The following is an 18,063-nucleotide window of genomic DNA, read 5'->3' as shown; positions in this document are numbered from 1 at the left end:
ACCAAACAATACTAATGCCCAAGATATTAAGAGTCATGTCTCCGACGAGAATGCCAGTTAAGCCCCCTGCCGACATCAGTTCACCTGGTCCAACCTTTTCTTTCCAAAAAAGAGAGAAAGAACTAGTCAAACACACAAGTTCACTTCCATGGTCAACAACAAATGTTGGAATAGAAGTAGAATGCTAAATAACGTTCTATAAAAATAACAAAATCTGAGCAAAGGCAGGGTTATAAAATTCTCAGCTTTAATAAGTTCAAAAAGTTCACAACAAATGTAACGCCTTGAGAAGGGGAATTTGCCATTAGATTGGGTGCTTATTTGGATTTATACATTCTTTTCCTAATTAAACTCATTGGCAATTAATTTCCTCTTATTCGGACTGAACTTAAACAAGTTATAACTGGGAAAAAAAGCAAAAATACTAAATTAAATGTAAACCCAGTTTTATCGTTTTTCATTTTGCTCTAAAAGTAGCGTCTTGAAGCACTACCACGTAGTAAACCATCTAAATTAGTACAACTCAAAAAATCTCAAAAGCCATCTGAGTTAAACAGGAGTTGTTAGAAAGATGCAACCAACTAAGAACCCATAAATACCTCCGCCGCTTCCTTAAAACATCCCGTTGATGAAGGCTCACAAATGAGCAACAATCCTCTTAGAGGAAAACAAAACGCTGATGTCGACGAGGCGACAGCACACAGGCGCACACACCCACAACAAAAAAGAAACAATAGAAAAAAGAAGAACAAAAATGTTCCCATGGTATTAAAGATGCTATACAATTGGGATGATATGCACATATTCGGTTTTGCTTTCCCTAAAAAGAAAAAACACCGCCTTCATTCATTAATCTGTTAGATTCACATTCTCCCACAATGCCGTGGGGCACCCTACGAGCAGTGCGTCCACCGCTGAAAGACCACTTCCTGTCCATCATACCACGGGTATAGAAACCTGCTCAGACTGCGGGTATGTATGTGTGTGTGAGAGTGTGTGTATATATATATATACACACACACACACACATGTATATACATACACATGGGATAAAGGGAAGAGTTTGGGTGAAGAAAAAATAAAATAATTGATAACATGGGACTTGGAGTGAACAGAACAAAAACAAGATGGTTATGTCGTCTAATCGTAACAATATCATCATGCGGGTCTTGGGATGGACCAAAGACCAACAAAATGTAAGCTTCGATTAACAGTTCTGGAAAGTTATTACATCAAATAAAAAAAACAGTCTCCATATAAAACGCAGGTTATGTAAAAAGGGCCACAGGGCGACGCGGTAATCATTTACACGTTGTTGGCATTGTTTTGGTCAACAAACGTCCGGTGGGACGACCCGCTCTGTGTGTGGGGGGGGGGGGGGGGGGCAGCCTCTTGCCACACTCAAGTGCCTCTCTTGGGTTTCGTTGTGTTTGCTGTGGTTCGGGTGGATTTGTTTGTTTGGACTACTGTACAGTCTGCCAGAGCTGGTGCTCAGTCACACATCTCCTCGGGGATCTCGTGCGGGTTGAGGATGCCCGGGACGGACATCTGGATCTTGTGTTTCTCTTCCTGGGCCTGTCGAAGCGACGCCTCCCTCTCCTCCAGAAACAGGTCGGAGGTGTCCTCGCCGGCAAACTCCTGAAACGGCAGCAGCAGAGAACACGCCGTGAGAAAGCTAGACGACACTTCCAACCCTCTCCAGCCGATGATCTTGGAGGCGGATCTAATGCAACTTTCAGAATAAACTCACGCCACAATTAACTGATTATTCTCTTTTAGTTTAAATAATACAGTTTACAGCCACGTCTGACTAAAATGTCTTAATTTGATCCGGTTAGACATTGCTGGGAAATGAGGCTAAAAAACTAAATGTAGCAAATTAGTACGAATAAAAATTAATTCACCGACTTGTCATCAATAAAAAATAATGGTATTAGATAACACCAAAACCCAATCGAGCTATTGAGTCAGTATCGGACTATCGGTGCACCTCTCCTCAAACGATTAACTAACCGACTCTTTTGCCCCACAGGGAACTGTTCCGTCTCCCTTCCTGTTCCCCCTGGACACCACTGACTTCCAGTGGTGTCCAGGTATGTATGTATATCCGTGACTTCGGGGTCATGCCATCTGCTCGAAGTTCTCTGATGACTCTGTAGTGGTCGGGTGTTTTTAGGATGGACAGGAATTGGAGTACAGGGCAGTAGTGGATGACTTTGTGGAGTGGGCCGGTAGAAATCGTCTGCTTCTGAATGTGGACAAGACCAGAGAGATGCTGGTGGACTTCAGGAGGAAGACGACGGCTCCACAACCCCTGAGAGTTCGAGGAGAGAATGTGGAGACGGTGCAGGAGAACACGTTCCTGGGTGTCTCCATCGACAACGGACTGAGGTGGAACATCAACGCTCTGTACAGGAAGGGGATGAGGAGACTCTTTCTTGAGGAAACTTGGAGATGTTCTACCAGTCTGTTGGACCAGTGCTCTGTACTCATGGAGGTCTGGATCGTGGTCCATGCCTACCACCAACTATGCCATGGCCCAGTTGATGCTCCGCCCACTCCTCCTCTCTACCTCCATCTGCCTGATGGATCATGGAGGTCTGGATCGTGGTTCATGCCTACTACCAACTATTCATACACTCTGTCATATTCATTGATTGTGTTGTTACTGTGTTTTAATTAGTGTGTAATGATTCCTTCTGTACACATGACATCTATTGCATCTGTCCATCCTGGAGAGGGATCCTCCTCTGTTGCTCTCCTGAAGGTTTCTTCCATTTTTCCCCCTGAAGGGTTATTTGGGAGTTTTTCCTGATCCGATGTGAGGTTTTGGGGCAGGGATGTCTATGTGTACAGATTGTAAAGCACTCTGAGGCAAATTTGTAATTTGTGAGAATGGGCTATACAAAGAAACTGAATTGAATTTCTCCGCAGTCTGCTGGGGGAGCAGCATCGGAACCGGCTCCATCATGAGCTGCAAACAGGACTATCAGGATCAGGAGGTGGAGCGGAGGACACTGAAGAAACTATTGTTCATATTGGATAACCCGGACCACCCTCTCCACCACCGACAGTAGGGACAGCGGAGCACGTCTCCAAACAGACTGCTTCAGCTGCGCTTCACAACGACAGATACAGGAGAACATTCCTGATACAGGAGAACATTCCTGCCCACTGCAGGAAGACTACAATAAATCACCTTTGGCCAGATCCTCCTCAAATAGAATTAATAAACTTTGCACCACTGTCACTTACACTGTATACACTTCTTTTTTCTTTATTATTTAAATTCTTAAATGTAATATGACCTGCTATTTTATTTTCGTCTTCACGGGGGATTCATTCATGAGGTCAGATCGAGTGCAGCGGAAGTCGTATGACTTGCACGCGTTGACGTGCCGCTCACCTTTATCTGGACGAGGAAGTCCCGAAGGTGCTCCTTGAAGGCAGGAATATCCTGGTTTAAGCTGAACAGCCCGGTCACAAACACGTTCACCTGAGCACTGACACATTCACACAGTGATGTTAATAAAAAAATAAGAAAATGTTTCACGACAGCAGATATCGTGTGTGCGAGTTAGTGTACTCACTCTTGGAGGTGAGGGAAAGCGGTCTTTAGCAGGTTGGCCACGTACTCCTGGATGAAGGCCTGGTTGTTGGTGGAGTTGGAGGGATTCAGCACCGTGGTGATCTTCCCCTCCTCCACCAGGTTGAACATGTAAGCCAGGATGGACGCATGCATCGTCAGGCCTGCAGGATGGACGGACACACACACACACAGCTTGTAAATGTGTCTCTCAACTTACAAAAGACAACAATGAAGTGTTTCCCCTGGAAGACAATCTATCATTTTAACATCAAATACATGAAGTTATGCTTCTACTATCGACACAATAGTTTCTAAACAAACTTTTTCTTTTGCTGCACGGAAATAAAATATTCAAGCCACGTCTCTTGTCAGCGATTGATTATGGTGATATTTTATCGATGCATGAAAGATTCCCATTTTTCATGCAGAGTACATCACATTAGTTTGGTTTGTCCTCCTCAACCGCAGAATGGAACGCTGGTAAACTTTTCCGTGTGGAGCACTTTTACATGAATTGCCACCGTTTGTCTGTTCTTTGCGGATGTTTATATCTCGGAGTAGGCTGCAAATGCAGACACAATTATAATTATTCCTTCATGTGAAATGTCTTTGTTGTTTTTGAACTTTTGTTTCTGTCGGTTATGTTTTTAAGACGTGCATGTGAGGAATTGTTTTACGCTGCAGTCTTTTAAATCAAAATCTCAATGGGATTCTCTCAATAAAGTTAAATCCCTAAAAGAGGTAGATATCGGAGCATTGGGGGGTCTCCACAGCTCGTGTGTGTGTGTGTAAAAACTCACCAGCAGTATGCGATGTGTCGGTGACCACAGAGAAGATGTGTTGTAGTATATCGCAAAAGTATGTCTGGTAGAAACTCTGCGTGGCTGCTTCCTCCTGGGCCACATTCTGCAGCAGCGTGTACAGAATCTGCAGACCTGGACACGGAGAAACACAAGTACAACCTCGGCTTGAACCTCCCCACATTTTGTCCTCAGAAGAGGAGCATAATACATGTACATTATTGCAAAGTGTGTGGTGGTGGTGGGGGGTGATTCTGATCATTATTCACGCGGTGAATCCCAGTGCACTTCCTGTGTCAGTGTGTCAGTGTGTGTGTCCCTACCAGTATCAGCCACATTCCTCATGGTGTGTTTGAAGGCCCAGATGATGGAGTCCAGCACCAGTTTGAACTGGGCAGGGGGGATGGCGAGGAATGCGGGGAAGCAGTGAGAGTTCACTGCTTGCAATAAGTAGAAGAAGTGTGTCCTGTGCTCTGGGAACTCCTCAAAGTTCTAGCAGAAATAAACATTAAATTACATTAAATAACTGCACTAAAATTACATCTTAATATTTCTTTCACACTTGCATGGTTAGATTTGTTCAAACAACAATGATCTTGATGTTGAATTAACTATTTATTCACTTCAAGAATGTTAATCCTTGAATACCAGTTGGTTTTCAACATAGAATTATATAAGAATTTTATTTAAAATTATTATCCAATTCAAAATTGATTTTATTTCACAAGCTTTTTAATGTTGGCGGCAAAATGAGCATAAACAAACTAGCAGATTATCAGAAACAAAAATACTTTAAAAAACATAAATTTCAGTCAAACAGTTGATCCCTAGGCCTCACCTTGTTGATCATGTTTAGGGTGCACTCGAAGACGGCATCAAAGATCTGGGGTATCTCGCTGGTGATGTGTCCCCCCAGTTTGTTGACTATGGTCGCCATGGTGCTGAGGACCTCCGGCTCGCGGGCAGCAGGGACGTTGCGTTGATAGTCGATGAGGACAGCGTCCAGCAGCGGCGGGACAAAGTTCTCCCCGACCTGAGAAACAACAGGAGAGATCAGGAGGGCAACAACGGAAATATAGAGGGCTGCAGGAATGAGACCGTGAACCCGGGAATGAGTCAGCATTCGTGATTGTGATAAAACTACCCTACTTCACAGTAAACATGAGTTTATGATCTCACTTTTGACAGGTATATTGCAAAAAGCATGACCAATGCTAATTGTGATCCAGTGCACAAATGTCCAAGTCTGCCACAAGGAAAGGGAATATTTGCCTTTGATCCAAAAATACCAATTAGATTAGTTTCACTGTTAACCCACAATCAACCTTGATTGCAGTGTAAAGCAACTCTCGAAGACGTTAACTTTTCCATTAAAGTACACTACCGTTCAAAAGTTTGGGGTTACTTAGAAATGTCTTTATTTTTCAAAGAAAAGCACTGTTTTTTCAATAAAGATAACATTAATCAAAAATACACACTACATTGTTAATGTGGTAAATGACTATTCTAGGTGGAAACGTCTGGTTTGTAATGAAATATCTCTAGAGGTGTATAGAGGCCCATTTCCATCAACGATCACTCCAGTGTTCTAATGGTACATTGTGTTTGCTAATCGCCTTAGAAGACTAATGTGATTAGAAAACCCTTGTGCAATTATGTTAGCACAGCTGAAAACAGTTATGCTGGTGATATAAGCTATACAACTGGCCTTCCTTTGAGCTTGAAGTTTGAAGGACAAAATTAATACTTCAAATATTAATCATTATTTCTAACCTTGTCAATGTCTTGACTATATTTTCTCTTCAATTTTCAATTCATTTGATAAATAAAAGTGAGTTTTCATGGAAGACACAAAATTGTCTGGATGACCCCAAACTTTTGAACGGTAGTGTATGTTTATAACATTTGGATTTCTTTTTGTGACTTGCTTATCAAAATAGCCTCCACACTGCGGAGGTGAGCTCTCACCATCTGTGGGTCGTTTGATCGGCTGACCCAGCCCGAGATCAGTTTTAGTGTCTCGCGTTTCACCGTTCTCATACTCCGGATCAGAGGCTGCTTTGTCACCATCTCACCTGCAATGCAAAGAGGAGACACGTATTGAAAGGGTTTACATGAGGAAGGGGGAGGCACAGGTCTGCAAATGCTTTGTGGCGCTCAGATAATCGCCGACTCTGGTGGAGCAGTGCAGGGTCCGCAGGAGCAGGTTTGTGTGTCACGGTGTTCTGGTGATGATAGCTACCAAGGCACTGTATCTGTGGTTGTGTGTGCCAATCCATGACAACATGGAGGCTGTTGTTGGCAATGTTAGAAACCATTGAGCAAGACTGATTCATGGCAATATTAAGGCCCACCCACCACACACACAAAAGTTAGGAATAATGCAACTTTTTGTGTGCATTTTTATGTTCCGTGTGTAAGTACTCATGACAGAACAGATGAAATATGTAAAGATAAGAATCAATTTCACAATAAAAATAAATACAAGTTTTGAAGAATCTTTGCATCAATGTAAATATTTTTTAGATTAGTCATTAGTATATAATTCACTAGATCGTCTCTCTATTAAACTTGTATCTTGTTACTCTATCGCCAACTTGTTTCTCAAATTTATTTTCCACAACAGAAGCTCCTTCTTTGCAGATCGCCGTTTCCACTCGGCTCTGAATCGACGACCGATGCAAAGCGCAGAGATCCTTGATCATCGCCAACAGACCTCTTACGGCGACTCTACTCCCATTTAAGCAAATGAAGACTCAGAGATGAGTCACCAAAACAAGCGCATGCAAAGAGAGAAAAGAAGAAGAAAAAGAGGTTGCAGCATTTTCGACCTACAAACCAAAATGCCACCACTGAATGCCAAAATACTAAAATGCTACATAAATAACTTAAGACACATTAAAGAAAGCATTTATTGTTCAAAATCTCTAAATTCAAAGAGCTTCAATGATTCCTGAATTATCTCCTTTAGCATAGGAACCACTGGACCTTCCTTTTTGAAATGAAAGGAGATAATTCCGGCGGCAACATTTAAAGCCGTTCACGAGAACAAAGGATCGACAAACACAGATCATGTGAATACGGTGTTTCATAAACTATTGACTGCATATTCTTATGATCAGATTATAATCTGCATATAAAGGGATATGAGACATTTATTACACGTTTGCGTAATAGCGTATTTAATTGAGCACGTTTGAAACTGAAAAGAGAGAGTTTAGTAGCTTTGTAGTCTGTGACAATTCCTTTCTTATATTCTTCTTTCATTTATTCTATTCCAACTTTGTTAATAAACCAGATTGTTCATGTCGGCTACATGAGACAACACTGTAAGAACACACAACAAAGGATCCAAAACAAGATGAGCCTGCAGACGTGTTATTGGCATTGGTGACAAACACACACCTCCCTTACCATTTGTCTGAATGGCAGCAGAGATGTTCTCGCTGAGGCATTTGTAGACGTTCAACATGTCAAGGTAAATCCGCCCCAGCTGGATGACAAAGGGGTGTCCAACGGCCTTGCAGGCTCTGACGTTGGTCTTCAGGATGCTGCCCAGCTGTTTCACCGTCTCCGGATCCTTCAAGATGTCCACGTTCTGGGGGGGGGGGGCACAGCGGTAAAGGATTAACACACGCAGACATATAGACTAGTAAATTGGTCCGTGGTAGCATATCAGTCTCTTACTTTGGTAGCCTGTTGGATGATGCTGTCCCACACTTGGTTGGGCAGCAGCATGTATTTTTCTATAAGGTGCTCTTGAACAGTCTGGTCTGTCTGGGCACCAATCATATAACCTACCGCCTCATAGAACGTGTGAACCTGGACACACACACAGGACAAATTAGAGAAATCATTAAAAAAACTGAATTGCGCCAATCTATTTATAAATATATATATATATACATACATATATACACATATATATATATACACACACACATATACATATAGATACATATACGTGTGTGTGTATATATATCTCTCTCTCAATCTGCACAAGTGTGATGATGGAAATGTATGAGCTGACCTGCTGAGGTTGGAGGTCACAGATGATGGTGTTGATGTTGTTGAGGATCTCGTCGATGAAGGGCATCACCTCGCCCACCTGCACTTGGATGAAGTGGCGGCGGCACTTCTGGGCAATCTTGATGAACGTGTCACAGGCCATGTCCTGAACACCGTCGTGGGTTTCTGATGAAGGACAATATTAAGACGCGATGCATCGAAATTGAGAAAATATGATATGTATAGGTCCAACAAGTCAAAACCAAATGCATTACACGCCTCTCACCGTGCATGAACTCAAAGAGTTTGTTAACGACGGTTTTGAGGAACTTCCAGTGGGCTCTGAGAAAGCGTGGATACTGGCCAACAATGTACATGATGTTGGAGGCTATGATGGCCTTGTTGTCCTTCCCTCTCTTCTGCTCGCACAGACCCAGCAGATCCTGACAGACACACACACACACACACACACACACACACACACATTTTTTCCATTATAAGACACAAAACCTGGGAAGGCGGGAGATTCATATTTAGTGTTCTATAAAATGCTGTGAAAAGTGGCATCGAAAATCAAAAGACCTGACCAGGAAAGGAATAATGAACGGCAATCCATTATTGAAACAGAGCAGAATGTTGACTTATAATTTAAATGATCACTTTTCAGCAATATCCAATTCAGGAATTTTAATGAAAGAAATGTGGCTCAACCGTAAGGGTTGCCCACATTGCCAGTGGCAACCATTTTAAGGAACTGGCAATTCATCCGTGGCCGTTGGTTGAAGGCAAGGTCTCCCAGGCTTTTTTTAGTTAAATGGAAAATGTATCATGCAAATCAGGTACCGTATGCACATGACATGTATGCATGTCCCATTTTCTTCATCTTAATTACTCAAAGTACCAGGTGACTAAAAATCATATTTTCCGCTTCGGCAACTAAAAGCTGATGCCCAGTTATCTTTTTTACGAGCGTAACTTGTGCAACAAATTGCACGTTGGTCCTCTTTATACAACAAGTTCTTCTTCTTTTTTGAATACCTTGATGACAGTGACCAGGAACCTCTTCTCATCCTCCTCGTGCATGGCCCCGCTGATGGAGCCGATGGCCCAGCACAACGTGTTGAGGTTCTTCCAGGACCACTCGACGCCGTTAACCTGGTTGTGAAGCTTTTCCGTCATTATTCGTTCCGTGTCTGCGTAGTCCAGGTGAGTCAGGTATACTGCAGGGTGGCGGAGGACAAAGGAGATTTGTGCTGTAAGTGTGTGTACAATGTATGGTAGACTTAAAGCCAAACGCAAATCTCTTATTGATCTCTGACAGTGGAGTCAAACTCGTACCGAGGGTTTCCCTCATGTTCTTGTAGAGGTTTATGGAATCGGTGTCCTTCATGAACTCCCTGACCACCTCTCCCTGGTCATTCTCCACCACTAGCACCTCCTCTGGCTTGGCCATCCGACTCACCATGAGCAGACGCACCTGTCGCAAGAGATAAACACCTGTCAGCATATGCACACATCGGAGAACAGCCTCACTGCTCTCGCGCGCTCACACGCATCAGTGGGCATGAATGAGAAAGGATCATATACAGTGAGGCTGATGGTTTTATACTCCAGGGCTAAGGGATTTTTGGACTAAAGACAGATATTGTTTGGTTGACCATTGGGGCTTACATAAATATATTTACACAATGAGAATTTGTATAAATATCCATTAGTAATGTGGATGTAATGACAAAGTAGTTAAAGGCAAATAATACTGTTACACTCGTGACGTATTTTTGTTTGTTAATCAGGAAGTTAGCATTACACTGGTTCCCAACCCTAGAGGGGTCTTTACTGGCCTAATTTATGTCTTAGAACAAAATGTTAAAAATCTAATTGTGTTGACCAGACTTAATTCCAGGCATTTACCCAAAACCCATTTAAATAACTTGAATATGAGGGAAACCGAAGTATAAAACTGCTGCCTCACGTCCGGGTTTTAGGACTCCTTACTGCAGCACTCTATAGAACAACTATAAAAGGCTGGAAAGTTAAAAAAATAGTGAAAAGAGAATTTATACCACTTGGTATAACACTTTCCACTATCCAAAATTCTAACTGATCTTATATAACAATATCAGTATATTGGTCAGCTCTAATATATATATATATATATACAGTACTAAACACTGTGATGGAATGGAAAATATTTGTCAGAGAAAAAAGTTGGTTGCTATTTTTGCTACTGGTTGCTGATTTTCAGTATCGTTGTAACTGGCAGATTTTTTGGCAGCAGTTAGACGGGCACCTGTTGCTTGACCAGTGCCAACTACAAGCTAAGGGCACAATCACACCAGACGCGACTCTAAAAAACGCAGCCGCACCAAAGACGCCTTGTCAAAAACCTGCCGGGCAAAAAAGCGCGGTGCGCCTGTGGAACGGACCTACGTGCGCAACCAACCGTTAATTTTAGGTTCAAGATATTTTAAAAAAGAAAGGAAAGAGTACGGCGAATACCACCATGTATTCCATGAGTTGTGTCTCGATGGCGAGGCTTTCAGTTGCACTTCTGACCGAGCAGGAGTCAGTTTGAGTCGTGTTTAGATTCAGAATTATAAAGATCTTCGCAATTAAATACCGCTAATATAATATATAATATGAGGTTCTCCTCGGGAAAACAGGAAGGAAAGCCTCCTGCTTGATTCGATTGGTTGCATTGGCCGAGTGTGACATTGATGAGCTGTGCGCCTCCGCGCCTCGCGCTTAAAGTTGAGAATATTTCAACTTTTAAGCGCGCCTGAAAAACGCAAGAAACCCGCGCCGCGTGGCATTTAAAAGGCGCGTCTGAAAGTCGCGCCGTACCATAGGGAATCAATGGTTTTGCGGGCTACACGTTTTTGAGAGGCGCGTCTGGTGTGATCGAGCCCTAAGGCTCCATTGAAACCCTTCTGTGTTTGTGCGTGTGTGTGTGTGTGTTACCTTGGAGAGTACGGGCAGGTAGAGCTGTCTGCGTGGTGGAACATCGAAGTGCTGGTTGCCGGAGAGCAGTGGGGACGTGGACGTAGAGAAGGGACTTTCTCTGTAGAGCTCAGCAGCCAAGTGGTTCCAATACTCCAGACAAATTTTGAAGATCTCTGTCTCCTCCACCTCGGAAACCAGCAGCATGTAGTGAAGCGCCTGAGGGAAGGAGCAAGGCAAAATGAGAACATTGTCAAAATGGGACTCCCTTTTTTTGATGGACGGACACATTCGTTTCCTTCCTTCCCGCCACATCGCTGACTGACGGCATCCTCTCGTACCTCCATTAATGTTTCTCTGAGGTTAAGCCGCTTCTCGATGAGCTGCCCGTGCTCTTTGAGGAAAGTGCAGAGGAACAGACTGAGGTTCTGGATGAAGTTCTGCTCGTCGTCCTTCCCGTTGGCGTAGGCCAGGCGGATGTTGGTGTTCAGGGGTAACATCTGTGCAGGTGCGGGGAACATGGAGATCTTGGTTAGTATCCGTACAACGACGACGACGAACGGGAATTGACTAATCAAAGCCTAACCCACCTGCTTGAGTTGACACATGGTCAGGGTGAAGAGCGTGACGAACTGCTCCTCGTACTGGCTGACGCTCACGCCGGCGATCTCGGTGAGACACTTCAGTGTCACATTGCGAAACATGGGCACGTTCAAGAACTGAAAACAGTTGAAGCGGATGTTTAATTGAGAACTGAACAGAAACTATTCGATGCTTCCTTAAAAGCCATTAGACCAGTGGTTCTTAACCTTATTGGAGGTAATGAACACTGCGAGCTTCATCAGTGCATTAGCCGAACCCTTCGTAATTGGAAAAATAAAATGTGATTTCTTCAAAACATAGGTATATTTTATTAGTGCACAAAATGAACCATGCATCAGTTCTACACAAAATCACTGTGTTCAAAGACCAAAACCAACAAAACATGAATTTCACACAAAAACATAACTCAATGAATATTTACTGCAAATCAATGTGTCTTTTGTGTGTCTGAATGACTGCCGCTTCCAGCGCTACTAGAGTAGCAGCAGCCAGTTAGACTCAGCAACAGCAGAGCGTCTCAACACTGATTTTTTCGCTTCAATGTATTCGTTCCATTCACGTCTGCACATTGACTTCGCAACGGTTTGGTGTGAACGCAGCATTACACAGCGAAGAAAACTGGTGTGTTGCCAAAATGTTGGCAGACAATTTTTTGACGACCGACAAAAGTGGCCAGACATTACTTGTGTGAACCGGGGTGTCCTGTGTGTGTCTTGACGCCGCCGAACCCCTGGGGTTCGATCGAACCCAGGTTAAGAAGCACTGCTCTCGACGTCGTTAACAAACATTTAGTTTCACGTTCAGACCGTGTGTGTATGTGTTTGTGTGTGTGTGTAACTAGTAATTATTACCTTCGCATTGAAAATGCGGAAGGTAATGTTTTGATCGCCGTGTATTTATTTATTTATTTGTATGCGTGTTATTCGCGTAACAAAAAAAGTTGTAAACCGAATCGCATGAAATTTGGTGGGATGATTGGTTATTATCCGGGGACCATTTGATTAGATTTTGGGATTGATCGGGTCAAAGGTCAAGGTCATGAAAAGGTCAAAATCTTTTTACCATAGCGCGGTCAATTTTTATTCAATTGGCATGCAACTAATGCCAACATGTTCATAATTCAATGCCCAATCTTGTGATATGCGAAGGTATGCGCTCTACAGAGTTCCCATTCTAGTTTGTTGTGTTTTTAAAGCTTGCTTAACAATTCGATGGGTTCGTTTCGCAGACAAAACACATCGTGGCTCATCCACCAATACCGCGATGCATGCATCTGTGTACGCACCTTATACACCAATGTGCTGATCAGTTTGGTTTCAAAGATGTACCCCAGAGGAATCCAGTTGAGAAAACGTAGGAGGGTCTCCAGAGTGGCGTGGACAAGGGGGGCGTTCTGGGAGCTTTCCTACGGTGCGACCAAATGAGACGACAAACAGCTGAAGGACAAACCCTGTTGCGCAAGCGGCGATCAATGGTTGGAAAACAACGATGTCAAAAAAAAATAGAGATGGGGATTTACATACCATGACAAACTGGCAGAGCTGGAATATCTGGGAGAATTCATTGCACATGCTGAAGAAAAAGAAGTTACATCATGGAACATAGTGTGAAACTTTTTATGACGACATCTTCCTGCATTTAATTTAACTTCACTAATTTTTTATGTAGAAACGCTACAATGGGATTGGATTTGGTCATCTGCTGAGCTAAATCTGACATATTAATTTTTGGAAGGCAGGAAATGCTGCTTCAACCTCTCAAATGTGGAGATATCCTGCTTTTCTCTATTGTATTATATATTAAACTAAATATCTTTGGGTTTTGTACATACATTTAAACAATTAATTGCCACAGTGATAGTTAAAATAATCATCAATTGCTGCCTCAGTCTATATCACAGTTGTCACATTGCAGCCACATGGACCAGTTAAATGATTCATAGTGTCTGTGCACAATAGAGAGCACAACCGCTTGCAATTCGGGCATTGACTGAATGTAGTGGACAAGAAAGTGTCAAAGAGGCAAAGATCTACTCCACAGCAAAGGCAGTGTCTGCAAGTCTGTTACAGATCACAGCAATATGTCGTTGGATTAATTGCCTGCCGCGATATTTTCAAGTGCCAACAGCCTGAGATTATATTTCAAATCTGGCAAAACTCTATGAATTATCATATTTCGGTTGTACGCTGAGACACATTGAACTGAAGCTTTTTCCACCAGTGCTATCAAAAGAACTCTTCAACACGTTCCACCATGAACACAATTGAGCTTCCAGGGGTCTGTGAAGCATGCTGACCTGTCCTTAAGGTGCTTGGCCTTGACCTGGGTCATCTGGCCACTCGAGAAATCGAAGACCTCCTCGCTGAGCAGCTTGAGAATGATCATGTTGTTCTGACAAAGGCTCTCGCTGGTGCGACTTGCCCCGACGATGTCGCTGATGAAGGTGGGCCAGTGCTTGGGCCACTCCTGCTTTAGGATCTACAGGGGACACATGGGAACAGACATGGACTGGTGTTATGTTGATCAACGCAGGGCTGGGCATTTTGGAGAATAACACCATGTTTTTTCATCAAATACCACGTTATGCCGAGATGTAATAACTAAGTGAGTACAGGTAAATAATAGTGCTGACGGGAAAACAAGTTAGCGTCACACTGGTTCCCTCAACAAAAAAGCAACTGGAATTGTTTCCATTAATCAGTTATGATACTCACGCATTTCACGATGATGATTTACAATAATGGTTGTAGAGAAAATATTGATTTATTTGTATTTTTTTAGGGGGGGGAAGCTTGTAGTTAGTTTTGAAGGCTTACCTGAACAAGGATCATGTTCAGCTTCCCGATGTACACCTTTTCTTTCTAAAAGTACAAATAAATAATGACGTGAATGTTAGTCATACAGTTTCATAACACAAGCCTTCTGTCATCTCAGCCCAGCATTACAAATGTCATGTATGAACAAAACAAAGGGTTAAAGGTCACAAATTAAACACTGAAACAATTAAGGATGGTGTTACTGCAGAGGGACCACAACGTCATGAAAAGTTAAACACTTCATGTTTTAAAAGGACCAAAGTAGATCCATAATCTTATGTTTTGTTATTAGCTTTTAATAATAATATATTATAAGAATGTCTATTACGCTGCAGCAAATGATGTGCTGTGTTGGATAACGGACCATTTAGACAGAAACTGGTCAGCTTGGTGGCTTCAATAATAAATAACCTAGGACCAATTGCAGGGCTCCAGACTGCGACCAAATGGTCGCATTTTGCGCCTAAAATTAGACACAGTGCGAGTAAATTTTTCATCAACTCGCGCATGCGCGACCAGTAAATTAGCAGATTTCTTTTTTGTTATTAAATATTGTTGTTTACAAACTTGTTCTACACTTCAGCCCACTATAGTTAGCGGTAATGCCTGAATGACTGGTTTGCTAACCGACATTAACTCCAGAAGAAGAAGAAAGGAGACGAAAACCGAAGAAGAAGAAGGCTGGCCTGTGTGTGAGAGCGGGGGGCTAATGTGTGAAAAGAGGCGCACCGCAGCGGAGGGCCGCAGAGTGAGAGGTCAGAGGGGATCCTCACCACCGAACGGCGTCCCCGTCCCCCGAGTTGAATCTCTGGGTCAACTCAGCCGACTCTCACATGTCTGAGCCCCTAGAGACTGATGTTGACGGTAAACGCATTCGATCTGGAGCGCGCGAGGGTTTTGATAACGTTAGCGGAAGGATTTAAGTGACAACATCCGGTTTTGCAAAGTTAGCGGAAAGAACCACGTGAAACAACATCCGTTTATCAAAATAAGATGTCGACAAATCATACACTAACATTGAATGGCGTCAAATTAATCCTAAGGTGACACGAGGGTGTAATATTGATTCGGGTCAAATTGACCCTAAGGCAACACAAGGGTTAACAATTCGATGGGTTCGTTTTGCAGACAAAACACATCGTGGCTCATGATGCATGCATCTACGCACCTTATACACCAATGTGCTGATCAGTTTGGTTTCAAAGATAGAGGAATAGAGATGGGGATTAATATCTGGGAGAATTCATTGCACATGCTGAAGAAAAAGAAGTTACATCATGGAACATAGTGTGAAACTTTTTATGATGACATCTTCCTGCATTTAATTTAACTTCACTAATTTTTTATGTAGAAACGCTACAATGGGATTGGATTTGGTCATCTGCTGAGCTAAATCTGACATATTAATTTTTTGGAAAGCAGGAAATGCTGCTTCAACCTCTCAAATGTGGAGATATCCTGCTTTTCTCTATTTTATTATATATTAAACTAAATATCTTTTGTACATACATTTAAACAATTAATTGCCAAAATAATAGATAGTTAAAATAATCATCAATTGCTGCCTCAGTCTATATCACAGTTGTCACATTGCAGCCACGTGGACCAGTTAAATGATTCATAGTGTCTGTGCACAATAGAGAGCACAACCGCTTGCAATTCGGGCATTGACTGAATGTAGTGGACAAGAAAGTGTCAAAGAGGCAAAGATCTACTCCACAGCAAAGGCAGTGTCTGCAAGTCTGTTACAGATCACAGCAATATGTCGTTGGATTAATTGCCTGCCGCGATATTTTCAAGTGCCAACAGCCTGAGATTATATTTCAAATCTGGCAAAACTCTATGAATTATCATATTTCGGTTGTACGCTGAGACACATTGAACTGAAGCTTTTTCCACCAGTGCTATCAAAAGAACTCTTCAACACGTTCCACCATGACCACTTTTGAGCTACCAGGGCCTTGACCTGGGTCATCTCGAGAAATCAAGACCTCCTCGCTGAGCAGCTTGAGAATGATCATGTTGTTCTGACAAAGGCGACGATGTCGCTGATGAAGGTGTGGACTGGTGTTATGTTGATCAACGAGGGCTGGGCATTTTGGAGAATAACACCATGTTTTTTCACCAAGATGTAATAACTAAGTGAGTACAGGTAAATAATAGTGCTGACGGAAAAACACTGGTTCCCTCAACAAAAAAGCAACTGGAATTGTTTCCATTAATCAGTTATGATACTCACGCATTTCACGATGATGATTTACAATAATGGTTGTAGAGAAAATATTGATTTATTTGTATTTTTTAGGTTTTGTTACCTGAACAAGGATCATGTTCAGCTTCCCGATGTACACCTTTATACAGTTTCATAACATGTCATCTCGCTGCAGCAAAAATGTCATGTTGAACAAAACAGGGTTAAAGGTCACAAATTAAACACTGAAACAATTAAGATGTTTGTTATGTTACTCATCATGAAAGTTAAACACTTGATGTTTTAAAAGGACCAAAGTAGATCATAATCTTATGTTCTTGTTATTAGCCCTGACCTGATCAGCAGCTGAACTCTTGATACAGATCGTCTCCCCACTGGCCTGCTCCTTTCTGTGCTCAGTTTTCTCAGTTTTTCTTCGATTTCACTTTTCTTTTCTGACACAAACGGCAAATAAATATTAGTTGTTTATCTTTGATAGTATTCAGCAAATCCTGAATGGATGAGTATAGATGTAAACAACCCATCTCATGATCCTACAGTTGGGTCAGACAGCAGAGTGAGCCAGCCAAAGTGAAACACACAGGTTTTTAAAAGAGGAGAAAAAGAAGTTGATTGATTCCAAACCATGTGATTTGTTTACAGATAGCCAAACGCTGCGATATTTGGAAGACTAAAGTGCAGGTGAAACCTGAGTCGGTCTGAAAACACGTTGAAAAGCAACTGGGTTCACCAGCGTCGGTCATGACACAGCAAATCAGAATCAGAATCAGAATGGTTTATTGCCAAAGAATGAATGTTTTCACAAACAAACGAGGAATTTTTTTGCAACATTTGGACATGAGGATGATGCTCTGCAGGCTGCAGGTGATGGAGGAGCAGATGATGGACTCAACGATGGCAGAACTGTACCATCATCTTCCCTGGCAGGTTGAATTTCCTCAGCTGCCTCAGGAAGAACATCCTGCATTCATCTCCACTGTCTTCAGAGCGTTGAGCTCCAGGTTGTTCTGGCTGCACCAGGTCACCAGGTGGTCAGTCTCCCACCTGTAGGCGGTCTCGCCCCGCCAGAGATGAGTCCAATGAGGGTGGTGTCAT

General features: G+C 42.6%; 1 protein-coding gene across 2 annotated transcripts in view; it reads right to left on the bottom strand.

Annotated features, from left to right (window-relative positions):
• Positions 1–225: 225 nt before the first annotated feature.
• The window catches only part of xpo1b (exportin 1 (CRM1 homolog, yeast) b), a 27,090-nt gene continuing 9,252 nt past the window's right edge, over positions 226–18,063 (bottom strand). For both annotated transcript variants that reach the window (XM_056436122.1, XM_056436123.1), the window contains exons 6-25: positions 14,757–14,801; positions 14,237–14,418; positions 13,464–13,512; positions 13,226–13,345; positions 11,928–12,056; positions 11,679–11,837; positions 11,359–11,556; positions 9,736–9,874; positions 9,436–9,617; positions 8,684–8,840; positions 8,420–8,583; positions 8,077–8,211; positions 7,804–7,987; positions 6,358–6,464; positions 5,228–5,422; positions 4,713–4,881; positions 4,390–4,524; positions 3,591–3,750; positions 3,407–3,503; positions 226–1,638 (exon numbers count right to left, since the gene is read on the bottom strand). In XM_056436122.1, coding sequence (XP_056292097.1) covers positions 1,492–1,638; positions 3,407–3,503; positions 3,591–3,750; positions 4,390–4,524; positions 4,713–4,881; positions 5,228–5,422; positions 6,358–6,464; positions 7,804–7,987; positions 8,077–8,211; positions 8,420–8,583; positions 8,684–8,840; positions 9,436–9,617; positions 9,736–9,874; positions 11,359–11,556; positions 11,679–11,837; positions 11,928–12,056; positions 13,226–13,345; positions 13,464–13,512; positions 14,237–14,418; positions 14,757–14,801 — 2,853 coding nt within the window. In that variant the 3' untranslated portion in view covers positions 226–1,491. The remainder of the gene's footprint in view (positions 1,639–3,406; positions 3,504–3,590; positions 3,751–4,389; positions 4,525–4,712; positions 4,882–5,227; positions 5,423–6,357; positions 6,465–7,803; positions 7,988–8,076; positions 8,212–8,419; positions 8,584–8,683; positions 8,841–9,435; positions 9,618–9,735; positions 9,875–11,358; positions 11,557–11,678; positions 11,838–11,927; positions 12,057–13,225; positions 13,346–13,463; positions 13,513–14,236; positions 14,419–14,756; positions 14,802–18,063) is intronic.

Source organism: Pseudoliparis swirei, chromosome 17, assembly GCF_029220125.1.
Source record: "Pseudoliparis swirei isolate HS2019 ecotype Mariana Trench chromosome 17, NWPU_hadal_v1, whole genome shotgun sequence".
NCBI lineage: Eukaryota > Metazoa > Chordata > Actinopteri > Perciformes > Liparidae > Pseudoliparis > Pseudoliparis swirei.
Note: the sequence above shows the minus strand (reverse complement) of the source record. Positions and strands in the feature narration are given on the sequence as shown.